Genomic DNA, 22,338 nt, shown 5'->3' on the forward strand with positions numbered 1-22,338 from the left:
TTTAGTTTAATTTTTATTAGTTCCAATGTTAGTTTGAGTCTTTTTAATTATTACTGTATGGAGAGCATGTGTCAGAGGCAAAGTCTAAGAAAATTTCAGGTAAAGTACAGGTATAACAGTAAAAATCTTCTGAAAGCAGGTGACTCATAGTGTGTCATAGTATTTACAGCAAACATGTTTTTCAGTGACTCATTAGAACTCATTGTAATCAATGTTTTTAACAAACAGACCGATAGGAAAAGTAGCGATGTTTCCCTTACATTTTTATTTTACTTTAGTTCGTTTTTCGAGTTCACAAATCGTTTTAGTTAAAAATTTTTTTTTTCAAATTTCTTCTTATTATTATCATTTTAGTTAACTAAAACGTTTTTTGATTTTTGTTTTTTACATCTAGTTTTAGTTTTAAGTTTAGTTTTGGTTAAATAGATTTTTTTTTATACAAAGCCAACAGGATCCTCACGCGATATGATATAGATAAAAAGATGTCAAACTGTCAAACTACAGCAAGAATAAACGGTTTTGCTTTTATTTCCTCCTACGGTAAGTTAATTTATTAATTAACTTATTATTATTAATTTATTTGATCTTCTCAGGGGTCTGACTTATGTACAGACGCCAGCGTATGAGCCCTGCCACCTGTTATCAGCTACAGTGAACGCGTGTTTTATTGGTGGGCGGGGTTTGGACACCGTGACACCGGGAGAGGCTGGAAGTTCAATAAAAACACCTTCGCAGCTCCGGGGAAGAGCAAAGTGGACACCAGCTCAGCTGAAACATGCGGCTATCTTTGGCAGCTTCTTTATTTTTCTCTCTGGGATTAATACATCCGGTGTGGACGTCGGTAAGTCCTTTTCATCTTGTTCAACACTTAAAAAAGCAATACGAGACGCTAAAGATCTCGCGCTCACCTTTCTCACTTCCTGAAGTTAACCGGGCTGGATTAGACTTTCGAGCAAGAGATGTTAATGTGTTGTCAGCTAAGGGTGTCTTGTGGTTTGTTTTTATTTTTAGGATGAGTCAACTGAAGATAATAGCAATTAAAGACCAGTTTCTGTCGTTTGTAAAAGTCATGTGACTGCAAAAAACAATAGCACACACCTATTATCCACCATATTGTTATCAGTAGTAGTGATGAAGTAATCTAATCCTTTTAATCAAAGCTGAAATTCTTAACTGTAAAAAAAATAACATAGAAATAATCAAAAGTATAAGGAGGCTTCTCGCTTGTTTATAATGGTGCATGGTGTAATGTAAAGGCCGTAAAAATCAGATATATTTCAATAAATTGTTCTAACCTAAGAAATATACAAGAAAACGTTTTCGAATTAGTTGAAATTTCTTTGTGAAATTGTCTGATCTTTTCATCTAAGCTTCATTAAAAGGCAAAGTTTTGTGTGCTTCAGGGTTTCGACTGGAGTCTTTAATCCTCCCTGAAACCTACATGATGTATGATCTATGAGGCTATAAGCTTAAGTTCGGTTAGCGTAATGACTCTGATTTGGCCTCCATAGCATTAGTTTTCTTCTTTTTCAACCATTCTGTTGTCGATTTACTCGTGTTCATTGTGTCTGGTTTAAACATCCAGCCTCTCCTGACCTCAGGGCATATACACATGCTGTGACACATGACTGAAAAAATGTTTTGATGCGGTCTTAAAATTCATTATCATCTCAGTGATTGAAAGCCCTCCAGGTCCTGAGCACCTATTGTGCTTTAGCAGGATTGTAAGACTGGTTCTTATATAGTGCTGTCCTACTCTGGTTGAGCACTCAAAGCACTTCCTTCTATGTTTAGGTGTAGGCAAGCGTCGGGAGCACTTTGGAGTTCAGCATCTTACCCGATCACGCAGACAGGGATCAAACCATGAAACCTTCTGATTAGTAAACAACCCACTCCACTTCCTGAGCCACAGCCACCCACGATGTTATGTTGTTGTGGAGTCCCTTGTTTCCCCCCCTTTTTGCTTTTAGTGTCATTTCTCCATGAGCATTGTCATAATGGCGTTGTAGAGGTTTCAACAAGTATTTTCTCATAACCTCAGGTTCTGTTTACCGCCTTCTTGAAGGGCATCCACAATCTGGGAGAGCATCAAGGGTTCTGATTCCCTCCATAATAATAGTGTTTGTCATACTCAAGTCATTGAAAATGGTTTATTCGGTGAATGTTGTTCATGGTTCAACCAATTTATATCGAGAAAAGCAAACTTTCCCAGTACAGACTCTGTATGGTGGGTCATGTTTACAACCCACGTTCCATATCTCATCTCTAAAACTGTAACACATGAATTCAAGTAGCTTTTGGAGGCTGTGTTATGACTCAGTGGAGCCTCGGTTTATTGGCTTAGTATGACTGTGTTTGCCTGTAACTGTAACAGAGCACATTTTATTAGAGATAATGCAGAATACCGGTCGAAGAGTACACAAACTCTTTCTTGCAGCTGTAGAATGGCTTCCTTATGAGGCTTGTATCTGTTCATTACACATAAACAACAGATTGTATATGTTTTATTGTACTTTGGGTTCTGAATTCACTGGAGGACTAGACATTCCCATTCTGATTGTTCTAGCTAAAGAATTAAACTAAATGTCACCTGTATTTATTTTTACTCCCTGAAGTTGTATTTTGTTAAGTTTAATTACTTGCCAAATGGGTGGAGTTGTATTCCCGCTTAAAGTCATCTACTTGACACTACATGCCAGTAACAATCTAATCACTTGTGCCATTATGGGCTTGTCAGCCACAGTGTGTGTGTGTTTCAGGTTATTTATTTTTTTGTGGGACTTTGTATCCTTGACATGATTCATGTCTTTATTGGCTTCTTAAGGAAAGTACCTTCATTAGCTTCCTTCACCTCTTGTATGTTTTCATATCTAACAATACAACGGGAAGCAGTCAGCATGTTTAAATACCCTCTTGTGTTTTTTTTCCCATGATGTTAGTTTCCTGTCCCTCCAGAGGACTTGGAGGGATCAGGTTATGACCTGGATGGTTCTGGTTCCGGTTCTGGAGATGGAGATGGGTCAGAGCAGGGTAATTCTTCATCTATACAATGTTAATGACCCGTTTTACATGATGTACGTGACCACTGTATGTTTCATCCTCTCTAACTGCACTCTTGCCAGGTGTAACTGAAGATCAGCACAACAGCAAAGACGGCAGAATTCTGAAACCAGAAACCAGAGACGAGACCAAGATTACTTTCCATGTATGACTTACTTCAGTCAGTCCCATGATTTCTTCACCTGTTGACGTTGGTGGTGTAACAGGAAGTGATCGTGTGTACCTGTCTTGTCTTTTGCTTTAGGGCTTTTCAGACAAGACGTTTGGTAACACGCACAGGTCTGCAGCACACGATGACTCTGGATATGTTATTATAGCAAACAGCAGGAGCTACTTTGAGAATAGTGAATTCCTTGCAGGTACTTTGCAATATGGCACAATGAGAAAGCTATAAGCTGTGACTTTCTAGTATAGCTCACCTATGTTTATGTTTACAGGTGTTATTGCAGGGGGAGTAACGGGATTGGCTCTTGCAGCAACTGTGGCAGCAATATTAATCTACAAATGGCAGAAGAAAGAGGAGGAGGACCGCTACAGTCTGGGCCCAGAGAAGGCTTTAGATCATAATTATCAGAAACCAAACAGGGAAAAAGTATTCCTTGTTTAACCACACCTGCATCTGATAACTGTAAAGCCGTTGTTTGATAAGTTGATGCTACTGGCCAATTTATGTACCTCAAAATCTACTGTAAATGCATACTTTACTCGTGGTCTCTGGAAGGAAGGTGGGGTTCATATTTCTTATGCACTTAAAGTGAAATATGTCTATTGTTGTTGAATGTATTTATATTTAAGATAAAACATTAAGGATTTTTTAAATCGATGATCTTCCAGGTGTCCGTCTTTTAAAAATAATTGTGATTCCTTCATCGTACACCGAGTAGCTGTAGCACTGGGGTCGTATCCTCTGAGTTTTGGGTGATGTGGGATTTTGTTACGATGTGTAATTTTAATTGCCTTCAGTGTGTTTGGTTGAATGAAGGTAAAGCAAAGATGCACAATTTAATATGTAATTAGTTATCATTATATGAAAGTTTCTGTTTAATTGTTTTGAAGAGGTAGCTTATTGTAGCATTTATATTTGCCTTTAAACGGGCAAAAAAAATATCTACTGCACTTCTAAAGAAAATGGAGTGAAACAGGCCTGTCCACCAGACATTTTGACAAATCACAATGTAATAATAAAACACAAAAAAGCAGGCGAATTAACTTTTTTTGTAGAAACTTGGCTACTCTGTCATGTTTTACAGGGACGGGTGAATAAATGAGAACCATTGTTAAGTTGCCAGAGAGTGATAATCAAAATTTCTGTAATGTGGGGACCATTGATAAGCAGGAAAATCTGTGTCATTCACCATTACTTTAAGCTATGTGACCCATGTGATATGAGATATGAATTGAAGGGGCAGCTCATTTAAGAGTGCATAACACCGCTATAGCTGCTGTAATGCAACATGTTTTATGTTGCGTATATGTATGTCTATTTTTTTTTATGTAATAATCAATAATAAAACAACTTTGTAACAATTAAAATCTGATTTTTTTTTTATGTGCATAGGTGGTTTCTTTGAACCACAGAGTTTGCTTATATGTGCATATGACTGAGAGTTTGTGCATTTTATTGCATGGCACGTGTTACTACTCAAAGATGATCAGAACTGCAGAGCCTTGATTAAGTAGAAGGTTGTTTTATACACTGCATCCTGTAGGCTCAATACAAACTGAAAGGCTTTAAATTATAATACCCAAATAAATATCATCTGTAAGATATTTTGTGTTAGTGAGCTTCATTATTTTCAATAGTATTATTATTTTTTTGTTATTGTTATTACCAGAAATATAAGAGCGACAGTGACAGTAGTGTGGTGTGCAGTAGTAGTGATTTAATTTACAATGGAAATGGACAGACTGTGGACTATGATGTTTGCAGATGACAGAGACCAGGTAAAAGAGAGTGCGTGAAGGTGGGGATTTGCTCTGGAGAAAAGAGGAATGACAGTCAGTAGAGGAAAGTCAGAATATGTCTTTGGAGGGGGAAGATGAAGGTAGATGAGTTTAAAACCTATGGTCAACCTTCCAAAGTGGGTGGAACAGGTGGAGATGTGAGTTAGGGATAGCAGCAAGTCTAAAAGGTAAGGTTTACAAGATGCTAGTGAAACCCGCTATCATGTATGGTTTGGAGATACTGGTAGCACACAAAAAACATGTGAGGTAGAGCTGGAGGTGGCAGAGTTGAACATGCTGAGAATTTCACTGTGAGCGACCGGGATCAAAATCAGAATCAGAATCAGAAAGACTTTATTTATCCCCAAGGGGCAATTAATCTCCTAGGACCTGCCGTCCACATATGTGGACATCACATTTTTGGTTATTTTGACCAAAATACTCAATTTTGCTCTACGTGGGCCTGATATCCACTTACGAGGACATTATACTGCTACTGTTCTATCAAAATTTTAAATGAATATCCTCATTTGTGGCTCTCATTTTTCTTAAAAACAAAAATAAGGTAAAAAAATAAAATAAAATCTGGAAATTCTTTGTTTTTACATTCATCGGGCCCCAATATGCCCAAATATCAAAGAGAAATTAAAAATGCATGCCGTGGAAGAGTTCGGGTCTTAGGAGGTTAAGATAAAACAGCAGCATGACGTTGAAGATAAGGACAGGGCATAAACAGGCAATAAGAGTGAGATAATAAATACACAGAATACACAGAATGGATAGATGGATGGACAGGATCGGAAATGTGTGCATCCGAGGGAGAGCTCAGGTCGAGGAGTTTGGAGACAAAGTTAGAGAGGCGAGACTGAGATGGGTTGGAAATGTACAGAGGAAAATTATTGGATCTTGAAGATAGAGCTGGCAGGTAGGAGGTTTATGGATGCAGTGAAGGAGGACATGCAGGGGTTGGTATGGCAGAGGGGGATGCAAGGGGAAAAAAATGAGGTGTGTGCAGATGAAATAAAAATAATTTATGAACATTTTTGCGTTGAGGAATATTCAGTAAAGTAAATCTATTTAGGCCTATTTAATTTTTTTATTTCTTTGCGGCCAATGGTTGAACCCCCTGTCAATCAAACCCTGGTGTCCCTGCCTTTTCCTGCCCGTCAGAGGGTTTGTTTTCATGCGCGCTGCGCGCAGGCCGTCAGGGAAGTGGTGGGCGTTCCTCCGCATTCGCTCGTTGACTGTTGATGCTGAGAAGAATTTCTCCTCCGCGATCAGCTCTTCAGATGTTTCTCCCTACGCTTGTAGAGGACATGCATCATTTTAAACCCAGTCGAGACAGACTGTACACCACCAAGTGTTGCGGATGTTGCCACGTCCGAACGGGGACGATCATCCTGGGAACATGGTACATGGTACGTACTGTGGTTCGCAATGATAGGGGTCAGTAAGCTAACGTTAGCTAGCACTTTACCAGTTCCGTTAAGTTCCCCAAAGTAGGAAGTTATGCAACGAAGGATGTTAATACAAGGTGAAAATGGCTCTGAGAATTTGTTGCGATAGTTTTTAGGGACTAAAATATGAAGTAGCTGTTACTCTGGACTCTTTAGTCGTCGAGTTAGTGTTAACAGACAGCTAGGGTTAGCAATAACCCGCTACCGCTGTCATGTCGGATTTTGCTTTCTGTTAGTCTCAAACTCGCACAAGTTTAAAAAAAATTCGGTTAGAAAACTGAAACACAGACAACAGGTAGTGATTCATCATTTTATCGCAGTCATCAGCAGCTGGTTGGTTATTATGCATATTAAAATACATGAAATTTGACTTGCGTAGCTGACATTTCGCTAACTTGCTAACATAACGGTTAACAAATAGTGGCCATAATAAGATTTAGAACCCAAAAAACCAAAAACGCGCAATTAACACAATAATGGTACTTATTGTGTCTCATATATGTGGTGGTGGTGATGGTGATGGCAGTTGTATTAAAGTAGTCAAAAGTAAAGTAATTGGGCATGCCCATGTAGCTAAGGTTAGCTAACTGTTTTTTGCGCATCTTGTTGCTGCAGCTCTGCTGGCTGGTTAGAGTTAAATCGCTCACTGAATTAATCCCCCTTTCCTTTGCCCACATCACGTAGCAGATGTTGCAGGCTTTGGTTGCGTATGTAAATCCCGTTTTGCTTTTTTTTACCCCTCTGCAGCTGCACAAAATTTGCCTGGTTTAAACACGTGAACTGCGACTCCCAAATCACTCGGTCATGTCCATAATGCTCTCTACTGCAGTCGGTTAAATGAATAACACTCGTAATCGACCGAGGTGTCAATTTTACATTATTTAATCATACAGTTACAACGTATCAGTTGAATGTCTGGTAGATAAATAAATACTAGCAGTTACACACATTATACCAAGCTTATTTTCTCAAATTAATATCCATAAAAACTTCGATGGAGTTTATAAAGTTAAGCCCTCCACTCTTTCCTTTGTTGTTTTGTTGTTGTTTTTCTTTTTGGGGTTTTATGTTCGCTCATCTTTAGCCCAGCTCAAGCCGTACATGTATACGTATAGTATTGCTCACTATCGGGTGGGTGATATAGCCTCAATATTACGTCGCAGTATTCCAAGAAAACTTGCATATATTATATATATACATAAATATTTCTGACAATATAGGAAAAAAAACTAAACAGTGTGTTTTTTATATTTGCAGGCAGCTGCATTTGTAACTTAATGACTCAGTTCCTAATTTAAGGTGTGAATCAAATAAAACAAGACGCAAACAGCAGGATTATAGTTCAACAGTTGTAATATATCTAGTGACAGCATAAATCAAATGTCAGCACAAAAGTATCCCAGGTAGTTTTCTCTTGGGATATTTCAAGTAAAAATAGAAAATGTCTGCTTAACACTTTAGCTTAAATAAAGTAGTTGTAACCTTGTAATACTTGTAATACTACAGGAGCTGTACAATATTGTCACAAAAAAAATCTACCTGAGATGTTGTATCTTGGCTTGAGCTTCTTAACCAGCTGTTGAAGCCCTACTACAAGCTTAACCACACGAGTAATTTCCAGCCACTGTTTGCTCTTCCTGTAATATGTGGTGCATCTAACAAGTTGCAGTGCTGCTTGGTGGAATCATTTGTTTATATTTACGTTGAACTTCACCAGCTGTTAGTATCTACTCCTTTCCAGAAATTTGATTCTGTTCATTTGGAGTTTAGTAGGTGAAATGTTTAGTCACTCATCCAAGTGAGTGGATATTATTCATCCTTACCTGGATGATTAAGCTTACATCAAGACATATCTCCTGCCTTGTAGCCTGGTTGTACTCGACTGTGTAATTTTTTATTTTATTTTTTTGAAACAAGTGTGTTGTTTCCACCTTTAGCAGAACCATTTTTCTTGCATATTTTGTAAAGTATTGCACTTTGTTGGAGGATGTTGAAGTAGCTTCCTTTTTAGGTAATAAATTATCATTGGAGGCTGACCCATGGCTCTTGCTTTCATGCTCAAGCTTGTCTCCTTGTTGCACACTGGGGAACTTTAACACATGATGTTGCTATAGCAGTGATATTGTGATATGACACTTTTATAACACGTGGTATAAATTATCATGGCTGTTATAATATGGCACAGCCCTACTCACTGTGCATTCAGACAGCGCTACACAACAGCAGGCTCTGTTATTTTCAATACAGAGTATGTAGCGACATGGTTTTTAATGTGGTTTAGGCATCTCAGGCTTGTTTGTTGTTACTGTTAATGTAAAAAGCGGAAGTAGAGTTACTGAGAGAGGCGAAATGAAGACGTACCTACTAGCTGGGGACTTAAGTATAGTTGATGCAGCATGGTGGTGCAGCAGTTAACAGTGTTGCTTCAGCCAGAAGGTTCCTGTTCTGAGTCTGCTGGCCAGCTGGGGCTTTACTGTGTTTAGTTTGCAAGTTGTCCTTTTGCCCGTTTGGATTTTCTCCAGGTGTACAGACTTCCTTCTACAGTCATGCACGTTAGGTTAACGGATCCTAAATTGCATGCATGCTGGTGTCAGCAATGATAGACTAAATAACTAAATATTCACCTCTTTGTCAGTAATTTTGATCTAGAAAATTTAAATATTGTGTCTCAGATGTGTCAGTCACTTAGTCTTAACAATACATATGTGGTCATATTCAGTAAAGAAGCATTAACCGCAAGTAAAGATAGCTGGTAGTACTAATTGGTAAGCTAGTCTGGGGTTATGTGTTACATATAACACCAAGTGTCATACATTCCAGATTTTAGTTATTGAAAAGTGTACTTAGTTTTTTGTAGTGTTTCTTTTTTAACAATTTTGAACTTTTTCAGCTTAAATTGTGCTACTTTAGAGTGTTTTGGGATGTTGTTTTTACTTTCAAGCTACAATTTTCTCAAGTGCTTATCCAGCTGGGGCTCCCAGTTGTCAAATAGCAGGTGGAGTATATGAAAAACAGGTTGCTAGTCCATGATAAAATCAAACTAGTTGAAAGTGACTTTGACACGTTAATCACTTTATGATAAGGAGAGTGTTTTCTTGTTTAACTGTCCACAAATGAGTCACCAAAAAGATTCTTAAAATAGTGTTTGGTTTAACCTGTCAGTATGTGGGCTGGTTTTTCAAAGGCACCGGATCAGAACTGGTCCCGTGGCCCATTAGTGGGAAGTCGGTAATGGTGTGTAGCAGTGATTAATTCGGGCATCCACGTTTGGCATAAAAATGATCTTTCAAGCAGATGATATCAAAGGAGAATTTGAAGGCTACATAACAGAGACCCAGTGTAGGTTTTATTTATGTCAGTGAGTAATTAGAGCATAAGTTGAAGGGCACAGGTGTAAGGGGGCTTCCAGATTGGGTTCACTTAATATCTTTGGGCTTAAACAGTATGTGCTAGACTCCTAATTTTGAAAGCATTCAAAAAAAACAAAAACAGAACAGTTTCTGAAAGATATTGTTGTGCCTTCTTGAATCATGGAACAAGATGAATACCCAGATAAGGCAAAGAAGGAGGTTTTGCAATCTTGTTGTGATCTTTATCTGATCATACAAGTTTACTTCTCTTCCTTTTATGTAACCAGTGGTTTCAGTTGATTTTTTTCAACAGTATACTTGTTGCTGTGCCTTTCAGCTTCAGTGTTGGCATGTTTCTGGAATCTAAAATGTGTCCCAAAATAGTTCTTCTTGATGTAAAAGTGCATGGTAATTGTATATTCATCTACTTTTGGTAAAGGAATACATATCTATGTATTTTAAACCCTTTTGAACCTTCTCTTTCCTCCACTCAGGTAGTGAACCTGTTGATGGGCATCCTGCTCACTGTCGCTGTGACCCACCCAGAGAACGTCCCCACTATCGACCTGCAGTATGAGGTCATTGACCACTATTTTGCTTCTGACCGGATGTCTGGTAAGTAAAAACAAATTGTCATAAAACGAATTTCATAACAAAAAAACCTGGATTGTATTCTGGTTAGTGGATCATACACCAGTATTAACTTTCAAAGGTTGGTCTTTGAATTGTGCTGCGTCCTATGACAGTAAGGGCTTGTGCTCTGAGGTAGAATCAGTGAAACATTAGTTCACTCCGTTGGAATAAATAGTGGAGCCATGTCTTTTCTTTTCAGTGCTTTCCACTAACTCATGAGTCGCTGTTATTCTGTGGTTGATCATGTGATTCATTTTCCACTGGGAGATCAGCTCCACACTGACTGCAAAACAAAATTCACAAGGACAGCAGAACACTGTTAAGTTGTTTACGTGTCATCTTAAAATGTAGTTTGGGGTGTGGTGCCACTGGTGCTACTTCCTTTGTGACTCCTTGAGGATTTATGTTTGTTTAGATATTTGTGCGTGCGTGATGGGGCAGGGCTGGCAGGACTGAGTGTGAGTTTTGTTTAGCTGGCAGTTGTTTTGTTGGTTGGCTTGGTGAAGGCCTCTTCATTTTTCTAAAACAGTGACTCAGCGAGAGAGGAGGGCCACATCGGCCATGGGGTGACCTTCCTATAACAGGCTTGTGGCAGCACACAGGACATTGGAGGATGTCCACTGCTTGCAAAAGCAATGTTAATATTCAGATGGGTTAAGTTGTTAAAAGTCGTGACCATTAGGGCAGCTTCATCAGCCTCCACTCATTCAGCAGTCGAAGTCATTTTAAAAAGTAGTGCAGCTGATAGAAAGAACAGGTGAAAGTGGGTCTGTGGGTTTGAGGTTAAGGTCATTTCTTTAAATACTCCTTTTAGATATGCTGGTATGAATACAAAATCCTGTGTTATTAATATCGGAACTATGAGTTGATAAAATTTTAGCTGTTCGTCTTCCTGCTTTAAAAATATATTGTAATATATTATTGCAGTGTGTGCATTTGCCCCTATTAAATGTATTTTTCTTGAGCGGCAGTCCCCTGTCAGGTTCATGCATCAGTGAACATGTTGTTCTGCCTGAGCTACTGAATAACGGAAGATTTTGTCTGGACCGCATTGCTGTAGTTGCTGTCTCACAGCATCTCCAGTGCAACAGGCAGAACAGTTGAGTATGAGAGAGACTGAGAAAGTGATGGGGAGAGAGAGGAGGATATGAAAGGCAGACCTTTTAATTATACCAGACTGAGTTTCATTACGTCTTTACTGACTGAAAGCGAGAGGCTTAATGCTCCCCAGAGCTGGCCTTTAAAATGGAGTGAGCTGGAAAGAGAGAATCCCTGGAGACTGTTCACTTAACACTGTATGCAGCTGCCTCAAAGACCACAGGCAAAAATCCATTCTTCCTCACTTACTGTATGTTTAACAATAAAGTAGTAGTGCTGTAGTAAAATGTAGTAAAATCTTTAACTGTATTCATTCAGTGTATTCCTTCTGTCTTTTTCTCATACAGAAAATGCCTGTGTTGGATTTGCCATCTCTCTGTTGATGCTCACTATCAGTGCCATGATGGTGTACGGAGCTATTACTGTAAGTGTGCACTGTAAATAATCATTTTTTTACTTTTAAATCTCTTTGACAGCATGTAATAGATTTAAAGTGTTGTCATGCTTTTTTTAATGCAAAAATGTAATCCCAAATGTCGTGTTTAAAAGTGTAAAAGAAAAAGAAGCAGGAAAAGAGGTAACCAAGGGAGAAAAACACGCCAAATAGCCCTGATGGCATGGGGCTGTAGCACACAATACTGTGATCTTACTGCCTGTTGTCTTTACCTCACAGGCTTGCCTGATGGCATCAAGACTGACAGGTTTGATAGCATTTTGACGTGGACCTGTATTTAGCTGCTAGTATGGATGACTACACAGTTAAAAGTATGACACCCATCTGCAGGCTGGGTATACTGTGCATGCTGATTGCTGTGCAGGTAGAAACCCAGAGACAAATGTGGCAGATACCCTTTTCCACTGTAGTATACCAGGTACCCCTTTTAGATAACCCCCACCCCCACCCAAGTGTTTAATTATAATGTACCAAATCCAATTTCCTACTTAATGTTAGCATTGAAGAAGATTTTTGTCAGAACCTGAGTACACTGTGCTTTGGTAGAAAGAAAATGTATCAGAAAGGACTGTTTTGCTGATTCAAACCTTCTCTATATATATTTATGATAATGCCTGTTCATATGGGTGCTCATTGTTAGCTGTTTGTGTTTTGTTTGCCTCAAAGCACATCTGATATCTCAATCTGAGCAGTGGAAATTCTCAGAATCATAAAGTTTAAAACTTGGAAGGAGACTTCTTAAGAACTGAGTAGTGCACCCACAGCTGTAAGATTTGTAGATCTAAATAAACCCTAAACATATTAATGTTATCTTAATTAAGACAAGTGTTTAGAGATAAGGTTTGAATCTGCATTATGGTTCTTCCAAAAATTATAAAAGATCTGCCCAAGTGACTCATTTTTTAATCATGTTTCTTTTTTTCTTTCTTTCTTTCTTTCTTTCTTTCTTTCTTTCTTTTTTTTTTTTTTTTTAAGCATCGTGAGGGCTGGCTCATCCCATTTTTCTGCTACCAGCTGTTTGACTTTGCTCTGAGCTGCCTGGTGGCCATCAGTTCTCTCACGTACCTACCCAGGATCAGAGACTACCTGGACCAGCTGGTCAGTGTCAGCAGTTCAAAGTCCAATGTTGTTTTTCACAATATCTCAATCTGACTACACCCTTTCCATTTATGACAGTATCTTTACAACTTCTCACTTGGCCCTTATCCAGTATCGCCCTCTTTGCTCTCTCTAAAGATTTAGTGATTCACACCATGCCCAGCCGGAAACTGAGATTTCGGACACTTATTAGTCATCATTTTCCATAAGTGCTGTTGCATAAATGCAAAGTTGTTAAGAAGGTAGTGTACTTTTGTGTCACACTGAAAGTCTCTTGGACACTACAGCATATAAATGTAACTGGCTCTCTCCAACAGTGTGTCTTTTAACCTGTCTTCCTCCCATCAACCCCAACCGGTCACGGCAGATGGCTGTCGCTCCATGAGGTCCTGTTAAAAGGGAGTTTTTCCTCCCTACTGTCGCCAAGTGCCTCTTTAAAGAGCATTGTTTGATTTTCTCTCCATTATTGTAGCGTCTTTACCTTAGCATATAAAGTGCCTTGAGGCATCTGTTTTTGTGATTTAGTGCTATATAAATAAAACTGAGTAAATGTGCACATTTATACATCAAACACTCAATTAGTAAACAGTCAGTCTTTATAGGGAGTAGTTTCAGATGCAGCCATGACCACTGAAGCAACAGTCGTCGTATCCACAACCTAAGCTTTTCATGCTTCTAACGATAATAAGAAAGAGTATTCTGATTTTTATCGCTACACATACAGAGGTTATTTCCTAGAGGAAGAAAATTAAGAAAACAAATTAGCTAATTGTTATTCTTTCAGTAAGGGTGCTTCAGAAGAAAAAAAAAGAAAACGATAGTAGTATTTTTACATTTCGAGTGTGGAAGTGCTGACAGTAAAGTGAGTAAGAATCAACATTTTGTCTCCTTTTCTTCCTCAGCCGGATTTCCCATACAAGGATAACCTCCTCTATATGAACTCCAGCTGCCTGCTGCTCGTTGTGCTGGTCTTCTTTGCCTTCCTCATCATCCTCAAGGTGAATCTATCAATTATTCACAGTCAGACATAGTTTTATTAGTATGTTTGTTTGGTTTTGGCATATGTGTTCATTTAGGAGGAGGAGACGGGAAGCTGTCGACTGTAACAATACAAATAGTTTTCTCTCTGCTTTCCAGGCTTATTTGATCAACTGTGTGTGGAACTGCTACAAGTATATTAACAACAGGAACATGCCAGAAATCGCTGTGTACCCTGCCTTTGAAACCCCTCCCCAGGTATGCAAGCCACCTCAGTATCTATGAACAGAAAGTATTGAGACACTAGCACCGTGATGGTGTAGTTGAGGCAGAACATGACTCTCAATTCCTTTTTTCAGAGACATTGCTGTTTATTACAGAGACTCTGCTTGGTTGGGTTTTTGGTTTCATGTTGTTTTTTTCCTGCTCTCTGTACAATGAGCTACTTTAAATGTTTCTCTCTCTTCTTTAGTACATCTTGCCTACTTATGAGATGGCCATGAAGATGCCAGAGAAGGAGCCGCCTCCTCCTTACATGCCAGCCTAAGCACCAGCCCTGTTGCCAAAACACACACACACACACACACACACACACGCACAGCCATCATATGCATTCCTTCTTGCCCTAACCTTATCCCCGACCCCTCTGACCTGTTGTGTAAGTGTAAGACCACTGAAGATGTTTAGTTCAACCCTCCCACCCGCCCTCAGCCGCTGTATTTCTATAGTGTCTATAGAGCGTTCTGGAGATGAGAGAAGAAAGGTGGCAAATGAGAGCATGACTGAAAATAAATGAATGAATGAATGTGTTTAAAAAGAGGCACAAGTGCATCCCCATCCCACTCCCAACTTCTGCCAACATTTTTTTGGTGTCTTAGTAAAAGGGATATATGTGAAAGTTAAACTGCTTGAAATGCTCTTATCAATCCAGCACATCCCATTAATAGATTGATATATGAAGGTTAAAAGAAAAACAAACTGACAATCCACTTATTATAGCACTTATTGTTGCATTGTGTTACAGTTTTCCCCCCAATCATTAAGAAGTAAATGATTCTATCTCAGTCTTGAATGGAGTCTGTAGCACTTTTTTGTCTGTTATTTATTTAGCTTCACTGTAATTAAGTTTTACTCCCACCTTAGACATCATCACCACTCTCTGCTGCCCCTGTGTGTTGGCAAAGGTAGTAAACTGTTCCAGCTAAGGAAAACTGTGGGGGCAGAGGGCACTGATGGTGGATCATTTTCTCTGCCTTTTTTTAAAAAAAACTTTTACCTGGTACCTGTAGGAAACGGCTAGTCTTGTGAAAATTAGTTGTTGCATGCTTATCGGCAAACCTTACCCTCGTTCCTATATTGATCATATGATTTATTCTAGTAGAAATACATTTGACTTCAATAAACCTTTCAAAACAATTACATCTTAGTTCTCGTCTTTTTTTTTTCTCATTATAAATAAACTGAAGGAAAATCGAGAGATGTTAAAAACAAAGAGCTCTCACTACAAGTCTTGAAATAGCATTAAGGACGAAAAAAAACCCCAACCACATGATTTTTAGCAGATTGAGTTTAAAGAGACCGACCGGAGGGGTGGGGCTTGTTCTATATTTATTTACTTTTCCTCCATATTTAGTGTAGAATTCAGTGAGTTAATAGCTCCATACTCGATATGCACATGTTTTTGAATGTTTGCAGATTTTAAAAAATTTATAATCTTATATATTTATAATCTACAACCTTATGTAAACGGTCTCATAGACTCATATACTGGTGATTGATAATACTCATACGCCATCTAGTGTCAACAGGTAGTAATACAGTTAGTGTTTAGGGACGACCTCAACCCAGCCCTTATTTCTTTATTTTGTTTCCAAGTAGCCAGACTTTCTTTTAATTTTTGAAAGTGGTATTAAACAGTAATTCTTTAGAATTTTTTAAGGTAATGTGTTATTGTCTATAGCTACACAGGTTTTATATTAAGTTATTCAAACTCTGGACTTTGTTGGTAGAGTGTATTTCAAATAGCATGTTTAGACCAACAAAATTACATATTTTCCACTTCATAGTCCCACTTTTTGTTGCATATTTGCAACACTGTTGCAAAAAATTGAAAAAGTAAGAACAAACTCTCTGAAAAATAAAAAGGAGACACTTTAGACTCATCTATACACCTTCTCCTGAAGTTCATGACCCACCTTTTTGGGGCAGACACTTTGACGTGTCTCACTCAGGTCTCCTCCTACTCAGTGGCGGTTTGACCCCCTGATCCTCACAGACAAAGTATTCAGAGAGGTCAGACCACAGAAGGAGCTCTGCACACTAAAATGATGAAGGCTTTTCACTGGATCCTCCTGTACTGCGCTGCACCGCTGCTGTCTGATGTACAGGCCACATACCACCTCATGGCAGGGGATCCCGAGCTGATGGCTGCTCAGAGTTACGCTCAAACCAGAAATAACGGGCGCCCACCGCTCAGGACCCTGAATCCAGCAAGTAAGTCTTTCATTTTTAGTATTCTCGTTTTACACAAAAGTCTAGCAGTGGTGGAATAAGTAGGCTAGGAAAAGAAATACAGCAGCTTAAAAACATTTAAAATATCAGAGAGCAGAGCAACTAGAATTTGACTCCCAAGTTTAGTGGAGTAGACATGGTACAAGATACTTGAGTGAGCATACTTTGTCCACCACTCCTTCTTAGCAGTATTATTTTGCTTTTTTCCACAAAAAAGTAATGCACATTTTTTGTAGTAAACACCATTCATTTTTAATATTACAGATATTTCATTCATAAAAATTCATTCTAACAAATACATTTTACACTCTTCTCAAACATCATGCATGAATTCTCAGATCTTGGCCGGGGGTTTCACAAGCTCTGTTAAGACTATAGTAGAAGCTTGTCTGAAACAGCCTGGATGGCTGAATGCATATACTAATAATTTGTCTGTGATCCTAAGTAAACAAAAGAGATTACTGCACAGTGTATTTTACTTACTGCACAATGTCAACTTACACAACTTTCCTGTTTACCTTCTACCAACCTACTAATGTTCTCATCACTTTTCCTTTCTGGTGGCCCTGTAGTTCACAGAAGTGACTACACGTATAGAGGAAGGTATCACTACCACTACCAGCCACCAAGGATCCCTCCACCGGTAGTGTATCACCCCATTCCTCTATCTCCACCAGTGACTTACCACAGACCCCCAGTCCCCATGTCCCCTTTTCACCACACATTCAAAGGCCCAGGTGTGCCACATATGCATCACATACACAAAGCTCTCTCACCACCACTGGTTCGTCATCCCCAACATGGGATCAAAGACCCGTTCCCTCACAAAATGAAAGGTCTCTGCCCCTCACCTGTGGTACGCCCTCCAACTCAACCAGAACCGACAATTCTACCAACCCTGCCAGCGAGTACAGTGGCACCGGTGACCGCCGTGCCGCCAGGGAAGACCACCGCTCCTGTGACGCTACCGGTCAGTACCCAAAGCGGCTTCATCACCACCGTCAGTCCTGTGCCGACAGGTAGAATATTACCAGTCAGGTTTGCTTTCCAAACCAACCAATGCTCCTCACTGTTTTTCAGGTCAGATATTTTAGTTCACTTTCATCAGTGATGTTTATGTAAAGAGGTAAACACTCCAGAAATTATCTAGTTTAATGTATGTGTGTAAAACCGGACTGGCAGGGATTCTAACTGCCATTGACATGCCATTTTTCATGTATTGGGCATAGGGCATCCCTTTCATTCAGGAAAATGACATGAAAGGATAAAGCATGTCTCTGATGGACTGTTGAATCCCTGAAATGATGCATAGTATGTCACATAGCATACAGTATCATTCTAGAAGAACCACCATGGCGATGCTCAATTGTTTCATTGAGTGCATCCCAAAGTATTCTTTCTTCTTTTGTGGATGAATAACTACATAATGACCTCAGAGAAAGTACAAATGTTTGTCTGAATAACGAACTGGATTTTTTTTTTTGTATTAAATCGATTTAATCCTGCCATGGTTTGATCACAGAGACAGACTCTCAGTGCAGAAGCCGTTCCCTGGACCTGGTCTTCATCATTGACAGCTCTCGCAGCGTGCGTCGAGGAGAGTTTGAGAAGGTTAAAATCTTTCTGGCCAACATGGTCGACACCCTCGAAGTGGGCTCAGATGCCACCAGGGTGGCTGTGGTCAACTACGCCAGCACGGTCAAGACAGAGTTCCTGCTCAAAGACTATTTTAGCAAACTAGACTTGAAGAAAGCCATCTCCCGCATTGAGCCCTTGGCGACTGGCACCATGACCGGCCTCGCCATCAAAACTGCAGTGAATGAAGCTTTCACCGAGCAGTCTGGAGCCCGGCCTCGTTCTAGGAATATCTCCAAGGTGGCCATCATTGTGACAGACGGGAGACCTCAAGACCAGGTGGAAGAAGTGTCTGCTTCAGCCCGGGGAAAGGGTATCGAGATCTACGCTGTCGGGGTGGACCGTGCGGACATGCGATCCCTGCAGCTGATGGCCAGCACCCCTCTGGAGGACCACGTCTTCTACGTGGAAACCTACGGCGTCATCGAGAAGCTCACGTCCAAATTCAGAGAGACCCTGTGCGGTAGGACATAGAAGGGCCTGCAAGAGCTTTTTCCATCATTAAGTCTGGTTCTAGTTCCTCAGTAAGGGGCATCTACAGTCCACAAGGAGGAGGCTGTTGTGGGTCATTGACAGTTATTGGTAAAAATGTAAAAAAAAGTATTAGAACAGATGGTCTCAGCCCCCGTATGGACTGCAGATGTCGGTTCTAGAACGTGCTTGTAGTCGCCAATTTAAACCCACGGAAAGTCTTAAGACTGTCAGCTTCTCTTTAAAAAGCAAAAAGTTTACATGGTGATCATAGATTGATTATTTTTGCAAACAAAGTGTCCTGATTCTCAGATTTTTTCCTTAGTCTGTGAAAATAATTCAAACGTAGAGTAAAACCTCTCTACAAAGTTTTTAAACATTTGGAAAACTGATTAGAAAGCATTCGGATGAACATAACATGATAAGTGAAATCCATCCATATAAGCTGATTTTATTCTCTTTTTGAAACATCAGCTTGAATAATAGAAACATTGAATTTTCAAAGTAAATTTATCAGACACAATGATCAACAATCAGAAACGGTTTGCTAACTTGTGTGACTGCTCTTCAATTATGTTCGTGTACTAAAAAAAAGATGTTAAAGCTGAAGGTTTGAAAATTCATGTTTTGCTGTATTGTTTCTCCTTATGTGTGAATTTGTGTGCGTCTGTTCGTTAACTGTCCAAACTGATGGTGCTTTATTATGTTACCTCAGTTTCTGCCATATGTGTGATCAACTACAAATATCTTCGAAAAGTTTCCAGTCATACTTTTTTAACTCGTGCATGCAGAAAAAAATCATAAAATTCCAAAATGTAAAGTAAAAAATAGCTTCTATCTTTTTTAGCATAGTCTTACGTTTCACAAGCTACCCCCCTACTGTGCTGTATGCTTGCACGCGAAAAACTGTACCCATGCTGCCATCCCTTAATCCTGGCTTATTCTAGGTGTGGACCCCTGCTCCATGGGACACGACTGCAAACACATTTGTGTCAACAGCAACGCCTCGTATTACTGCAAGTGCCGGAAAGGTTATATCTTGAATGCGGACAAGAAAACATGTTCCCTGAAACGTAAGAACATACTGTGTGGATTCCTGCAGCTCTTTGGTGTCATACTAATGCTGCTCAACAGTTTAAAGACATGTGTAGATACCCAGCTTGGATTCTGATCAGGGTTTCATAACACTGCAAAAATCCTGAATCTGTAACAGATGGTTTTGTTTTTTTGGACAGTTTACGTGAAATTTGTACTTTTCTGCCTTAAAAATCTGCTTCCCTTCATTTGAGCTTTGTTTTGTTCTCCATCAGCAGTCTAGTGGGGGAAAGTGGCGTGGGTGGTGCTCTGTGTGCTTTTTCACTCTCTGCGTGATCTGTTACCCTGATGTGAAATTTGCTTTCTCCCGGCAAAGAGGTGAAGGTCGAGGTGGTGGAGGATCCCTGCAAATGCGAGGCTAGACTGGCTTTCCAGAAGCAGACGCAGGCAGCCATCCAACAGCTCACAGCCAAGCATATCCAGTCTGTTGTTTCAGATGGACGACAGTTTATTATAAACAGTCTCTGCAGCTGACAGCTGGTGGTTTCTTTGTGTTATTATTGTTACTGGTGTTATTGCTCCATTGTATAATTGTCAAATAAAAGTCCTTGACTCCTCAAACTTGCTGACGTGACTGGGAGAATAGAGCGTCTTGAGAACACGGTGGGCCGTGCCTGAAGCTTTGCACGTAAGTAAGAGTCAGCGGCTTTTTCCTCCATGATTGGTAGTAAAAGGTTCCCACCCACTGGGAGCAATCTGACCTCCTGATTATTTATTTTCCGCAGAGCCAGATGACTTTTGTTGCTCCCACAGACTACTGCATCATGGGGAGGAACTTCCTGTGATCCACTCTAACTTCAACCACAGACTGAGAGAAGCGATGACTCACAAATCAACCCCCCAGGTTACTGACTGCTAAGCAACAATGTCTACAAATAAACTTTATTTTAACTTTTTATTGATGATTTTTTCCCCCAAATCTACTGTAAATGTTACTTAAACTAAACCCCCAGGAGCATATTAAAATGTATAGTTATCTAACATTTCTTTAGTCTTTTTTTTCTATTTTGTATAAATGTATATTGTATATATTAGCCTCATGCCGTATTACATGCCTTAATAAATATGTAACTTGAATTCAGCTAAAAATACAGAATAATGAATATTTTTCCATTTATCGGGTGGTGACACAAACATGTATCATACCATATATATAATAAATATATATAAAATATATATTTTAAAAAATACAATTACTATCTAAAGATGTAATAGCGTTATAGTAAATTCTTTAAGTAGTAAAATTCTAGCTGATTGACTGAAAGATGGCATTTATTTTGTGAAAATATTTAGCATTATAACTCTGCATTCCAGAGTTATTACAGTTTTTGTATTTTTTTTTTAGCTTAGTTTTATTGTATTTACTTTTCAGTGTATGTTCCCTTTTTTAAGCAAAGCTTTTATTGTTTGGATATGATTAGTTTTCTTGGTTTTAATGTTAGTTTTAGCCTTTTGTAGATGTTGCTGTATGGAGGGAATATGCTAGATGTAGGAAAATGAATACAAATGTTACAAAAAAAACAGAATTTCTGTGAAAGCAGGTATCTTCATTAAACATGTCTGTTTAAGCCTCACTGCTCACTGCTTATAAACCCAAAAACATTACTGTAAATGAAGGCTGGCACTTAATGATGATTAATTTTTCAAGTTTAAATAAAATTAAAATTAAATGTATCAAACTGTCTCGGTAACTCTTCTAAAATTCATTCCAAGTCCTCTCAATGAACATCTATCTTCAAAAACTTGAAGGTATTTAGGAAAACATGTCTGCAGATACAAAAGAGTCATTGCCTCTCTCTTACATAACTGTACATTTTTATGGCATACACATATTTCTATGTCAACTTAGAAAGGCAAATATGAAGGTAAAGCTCTAACATGTCTGTTTACAGTGTGCTGTAACGCCGTTTGGCTTCACAGAACGGTAAGATGTGTGGGGTCAGGGGGAAATCAGTTTTTAAACCTCTATTTTTTTCACTCAGAAACATCTTTGATAGTAAAACATAAAGCACGATTAAAGTCTACAGTTTACTTCTCTGACTGCTCTGAGCTGAAAACTTTCTGGTTTTGTACCCTGCTATCTTTTACACTTCGGCTGGTGCCAGAAAAACAACAGACAGAGGTCATCGTGTCACCTCTGGAATGACTTGGCAGCACTGACAACAGAGCTTCTCTGTCTGCGCTGTCTGTGTGAGTCAACATGCCAACGTTTGCCTCAGGTCTGCTCTGGATCCTCTCCCTCCTTCCTTTAAGCAGACATCTGTTTTAGGTTTGTTTGCTATTTCAGTTCATAGTTACCACACACAGGCACAGAGAGGTGAGCCCACCAGTGTTTCGGGGGGAAAAAGATGAATGGGACTCACATGCTACTGAGAAGTGGAAAAGACACTACAACGAATGTCTCTTCAGGAGGTTTAGATAGCAGAATTGTCTGCTTTCATTCATTGATTAGTCTGTTACTTTAACAGCTGCACTTGTCCTCATTTAAATGCTTTTCTCTTGTCTCCTTATAATAAACCGTTTACCCTTTCTCACAAGTGTTAAGCTGGGGATG

The 22,338-nt window shown here is 39.2% G+C and overlaps 3 protein-coding genes across 3 annotated transcripts; all 3 read left to right on the forward strand.

The window, feature by feature from the left end:
- Positions 1-684: 684 nt before the first annotated feature.
- LOC100700823 (uncharacterized) lies at positions 685-4,593 on the forward strand. The gene is made up of 5 exons (XM_003446308.5): positions 685-841; positions 2,940-3,030; positions 3,123-3,205; positions 3,305-3,419; positions 3,498-4,593. The coding sequence occupies exons 1-5, from the start codon at positions 776-778 to the stop codon at positions 3,665-3,667; spliced, it is 525 nt and encodes a 174-aa protein (XP_003446356.1). The 5' UTR covers positions 685-775; the 3' UTR covers positions 3,668-4,593.
- A 1,595-nt stretch (positions 4,594-6,188) lies between these two features.
- Positions 6,189-15,486, forward strand: laptm4a (lysosomal protein transmembrane 4 alpha). The gene is made up of 7 exons (XM_003446306.4): positions 6,189-6,422; positions 10,306-10,426; positions 11,890-11,966; positions 12,972-13,094; positions 13,997-14,092; positions 14,232-14,330; positions 14,545-15,486. The coding sequence occupies exons 1-7, from the start codon at positions 6,255-6,257 to the stop codon at positions 14,617-14,619; spliced, it is 759 nt and encodes a 252-aa protein (XP_003446354.1). The 5' UTR covers positions 6,189-6,254; the 3' UTR covers positions 14,620-15,486.
- A 90-nt stretch (positions 15,487-15,576) lies between these two features.
- Positions 15,577-20,767, forward strand: matn3a (matrilin 3a). Its single transcript, XM_003446374.5, has 7 exons — positions 15,577-16,565; positions 17,156-17,602; positions 18,106-18,681; positions 19,637-19,762; positions 20,101-20,199; positions 20,347-20,412; positions 20,510-20,767. Exons 1-6 carry the CDS (start codon positions 16,397-16,399, stop codon positions 20,400-20,402), a joined length of 1,473 nt encoding a protein of 490 aa, XP_003446422.2. The 5' UTR covers positions 15,577-16,396; the 3' UTR covers positions 20,403-20,412; positions 20,510-20,767.
- The last annotated feature ends 1,571 nt before the right edge of the window (positions 20,768-22,338 follow it).

The sequence above is a fragment of the Oreochromis niloticus genome, linkage group LG15 (assembly GCF_001858045.2).
Source record: "Oreochromis niloticus isolate F11D_XX linkage group LG15, O_niloticus_UMD_NMBU, whole genome shotgun sequence".
Classification (NCBI taxonomy): Eukaryota; Metazoa; Chordata; class Actinopteri; order Cichliformes; family Cichlidae; genus Oreochromis; species Oreochromis niloticus.

Excerpts from the sequence above, each read along its gene's own strand:
- LOC100700823 (XM_003446308.5), top strand. The coding sequence starts at position 776 with ATGCGGCTATCTTTGGCAGCTTCTTTATTTTTCTCTCTGGGATTAATA. Across the intron at positions 3,206-3,304 it reads AGACCAAGATTACTTTCCAT|GGCTTTTCAGACAAGACGTT; the intron begins GTATGACTTACT and ends CTTTTGCTTTAG. Across the intron at positions 3,420-3,497 it reads GAATAGTGAATTCCTTGCAG|GTGTTATTGCAGGGGGAGTA; the intron begins GTACTTTGCAAT and ends TTATGTTTACAG.
- laptm4a (XM_003446306.4), top strand. The coding sequence starts at position 6,255 with ATGCTGAGAAGAATTTCTCCTCCGCGATCAGCTCTTCAGATGTTTCTC. Across the intron at positions 6,423-10,305 it reads TCCTGGGAACATGGTACATG|GTAGTGAACCTGTTGATGGG; the intron begins GTACGTACTGTG and ends TCCTCCACTCAG. Across the intron at positions 10,427-11,889 it reads TGCTTCTGACCGGATGTCTG|AAAATGCCTGTGTTGGATTT; the intron begins GTAAGTAAAAAC and ends TTTCTCATACAG.
- matn3a (XM_003446374.5), top strand. The coding sequence starts at position 16,397 with ATGATGAAGGCTTTTCACTGGATCCTCCTGTACTGCGCTGCACCGCTG. Across the intron at positions 17,603-18,105 it reads CGTCAGTCCTGTGCCGACAG|AGACAGACTCTCAGTGCAGA; the intron begins GTAGAATATTAC and ends GTTTGATCACAG. Across the intron at positions 20,200-20,346 it reads CCAACAGCTCACAGCCAAGC|TTGCTGACGTGACTGGGAGA; the intron begins ATATCCAGTCTG and ends GACTCCTCAAAC.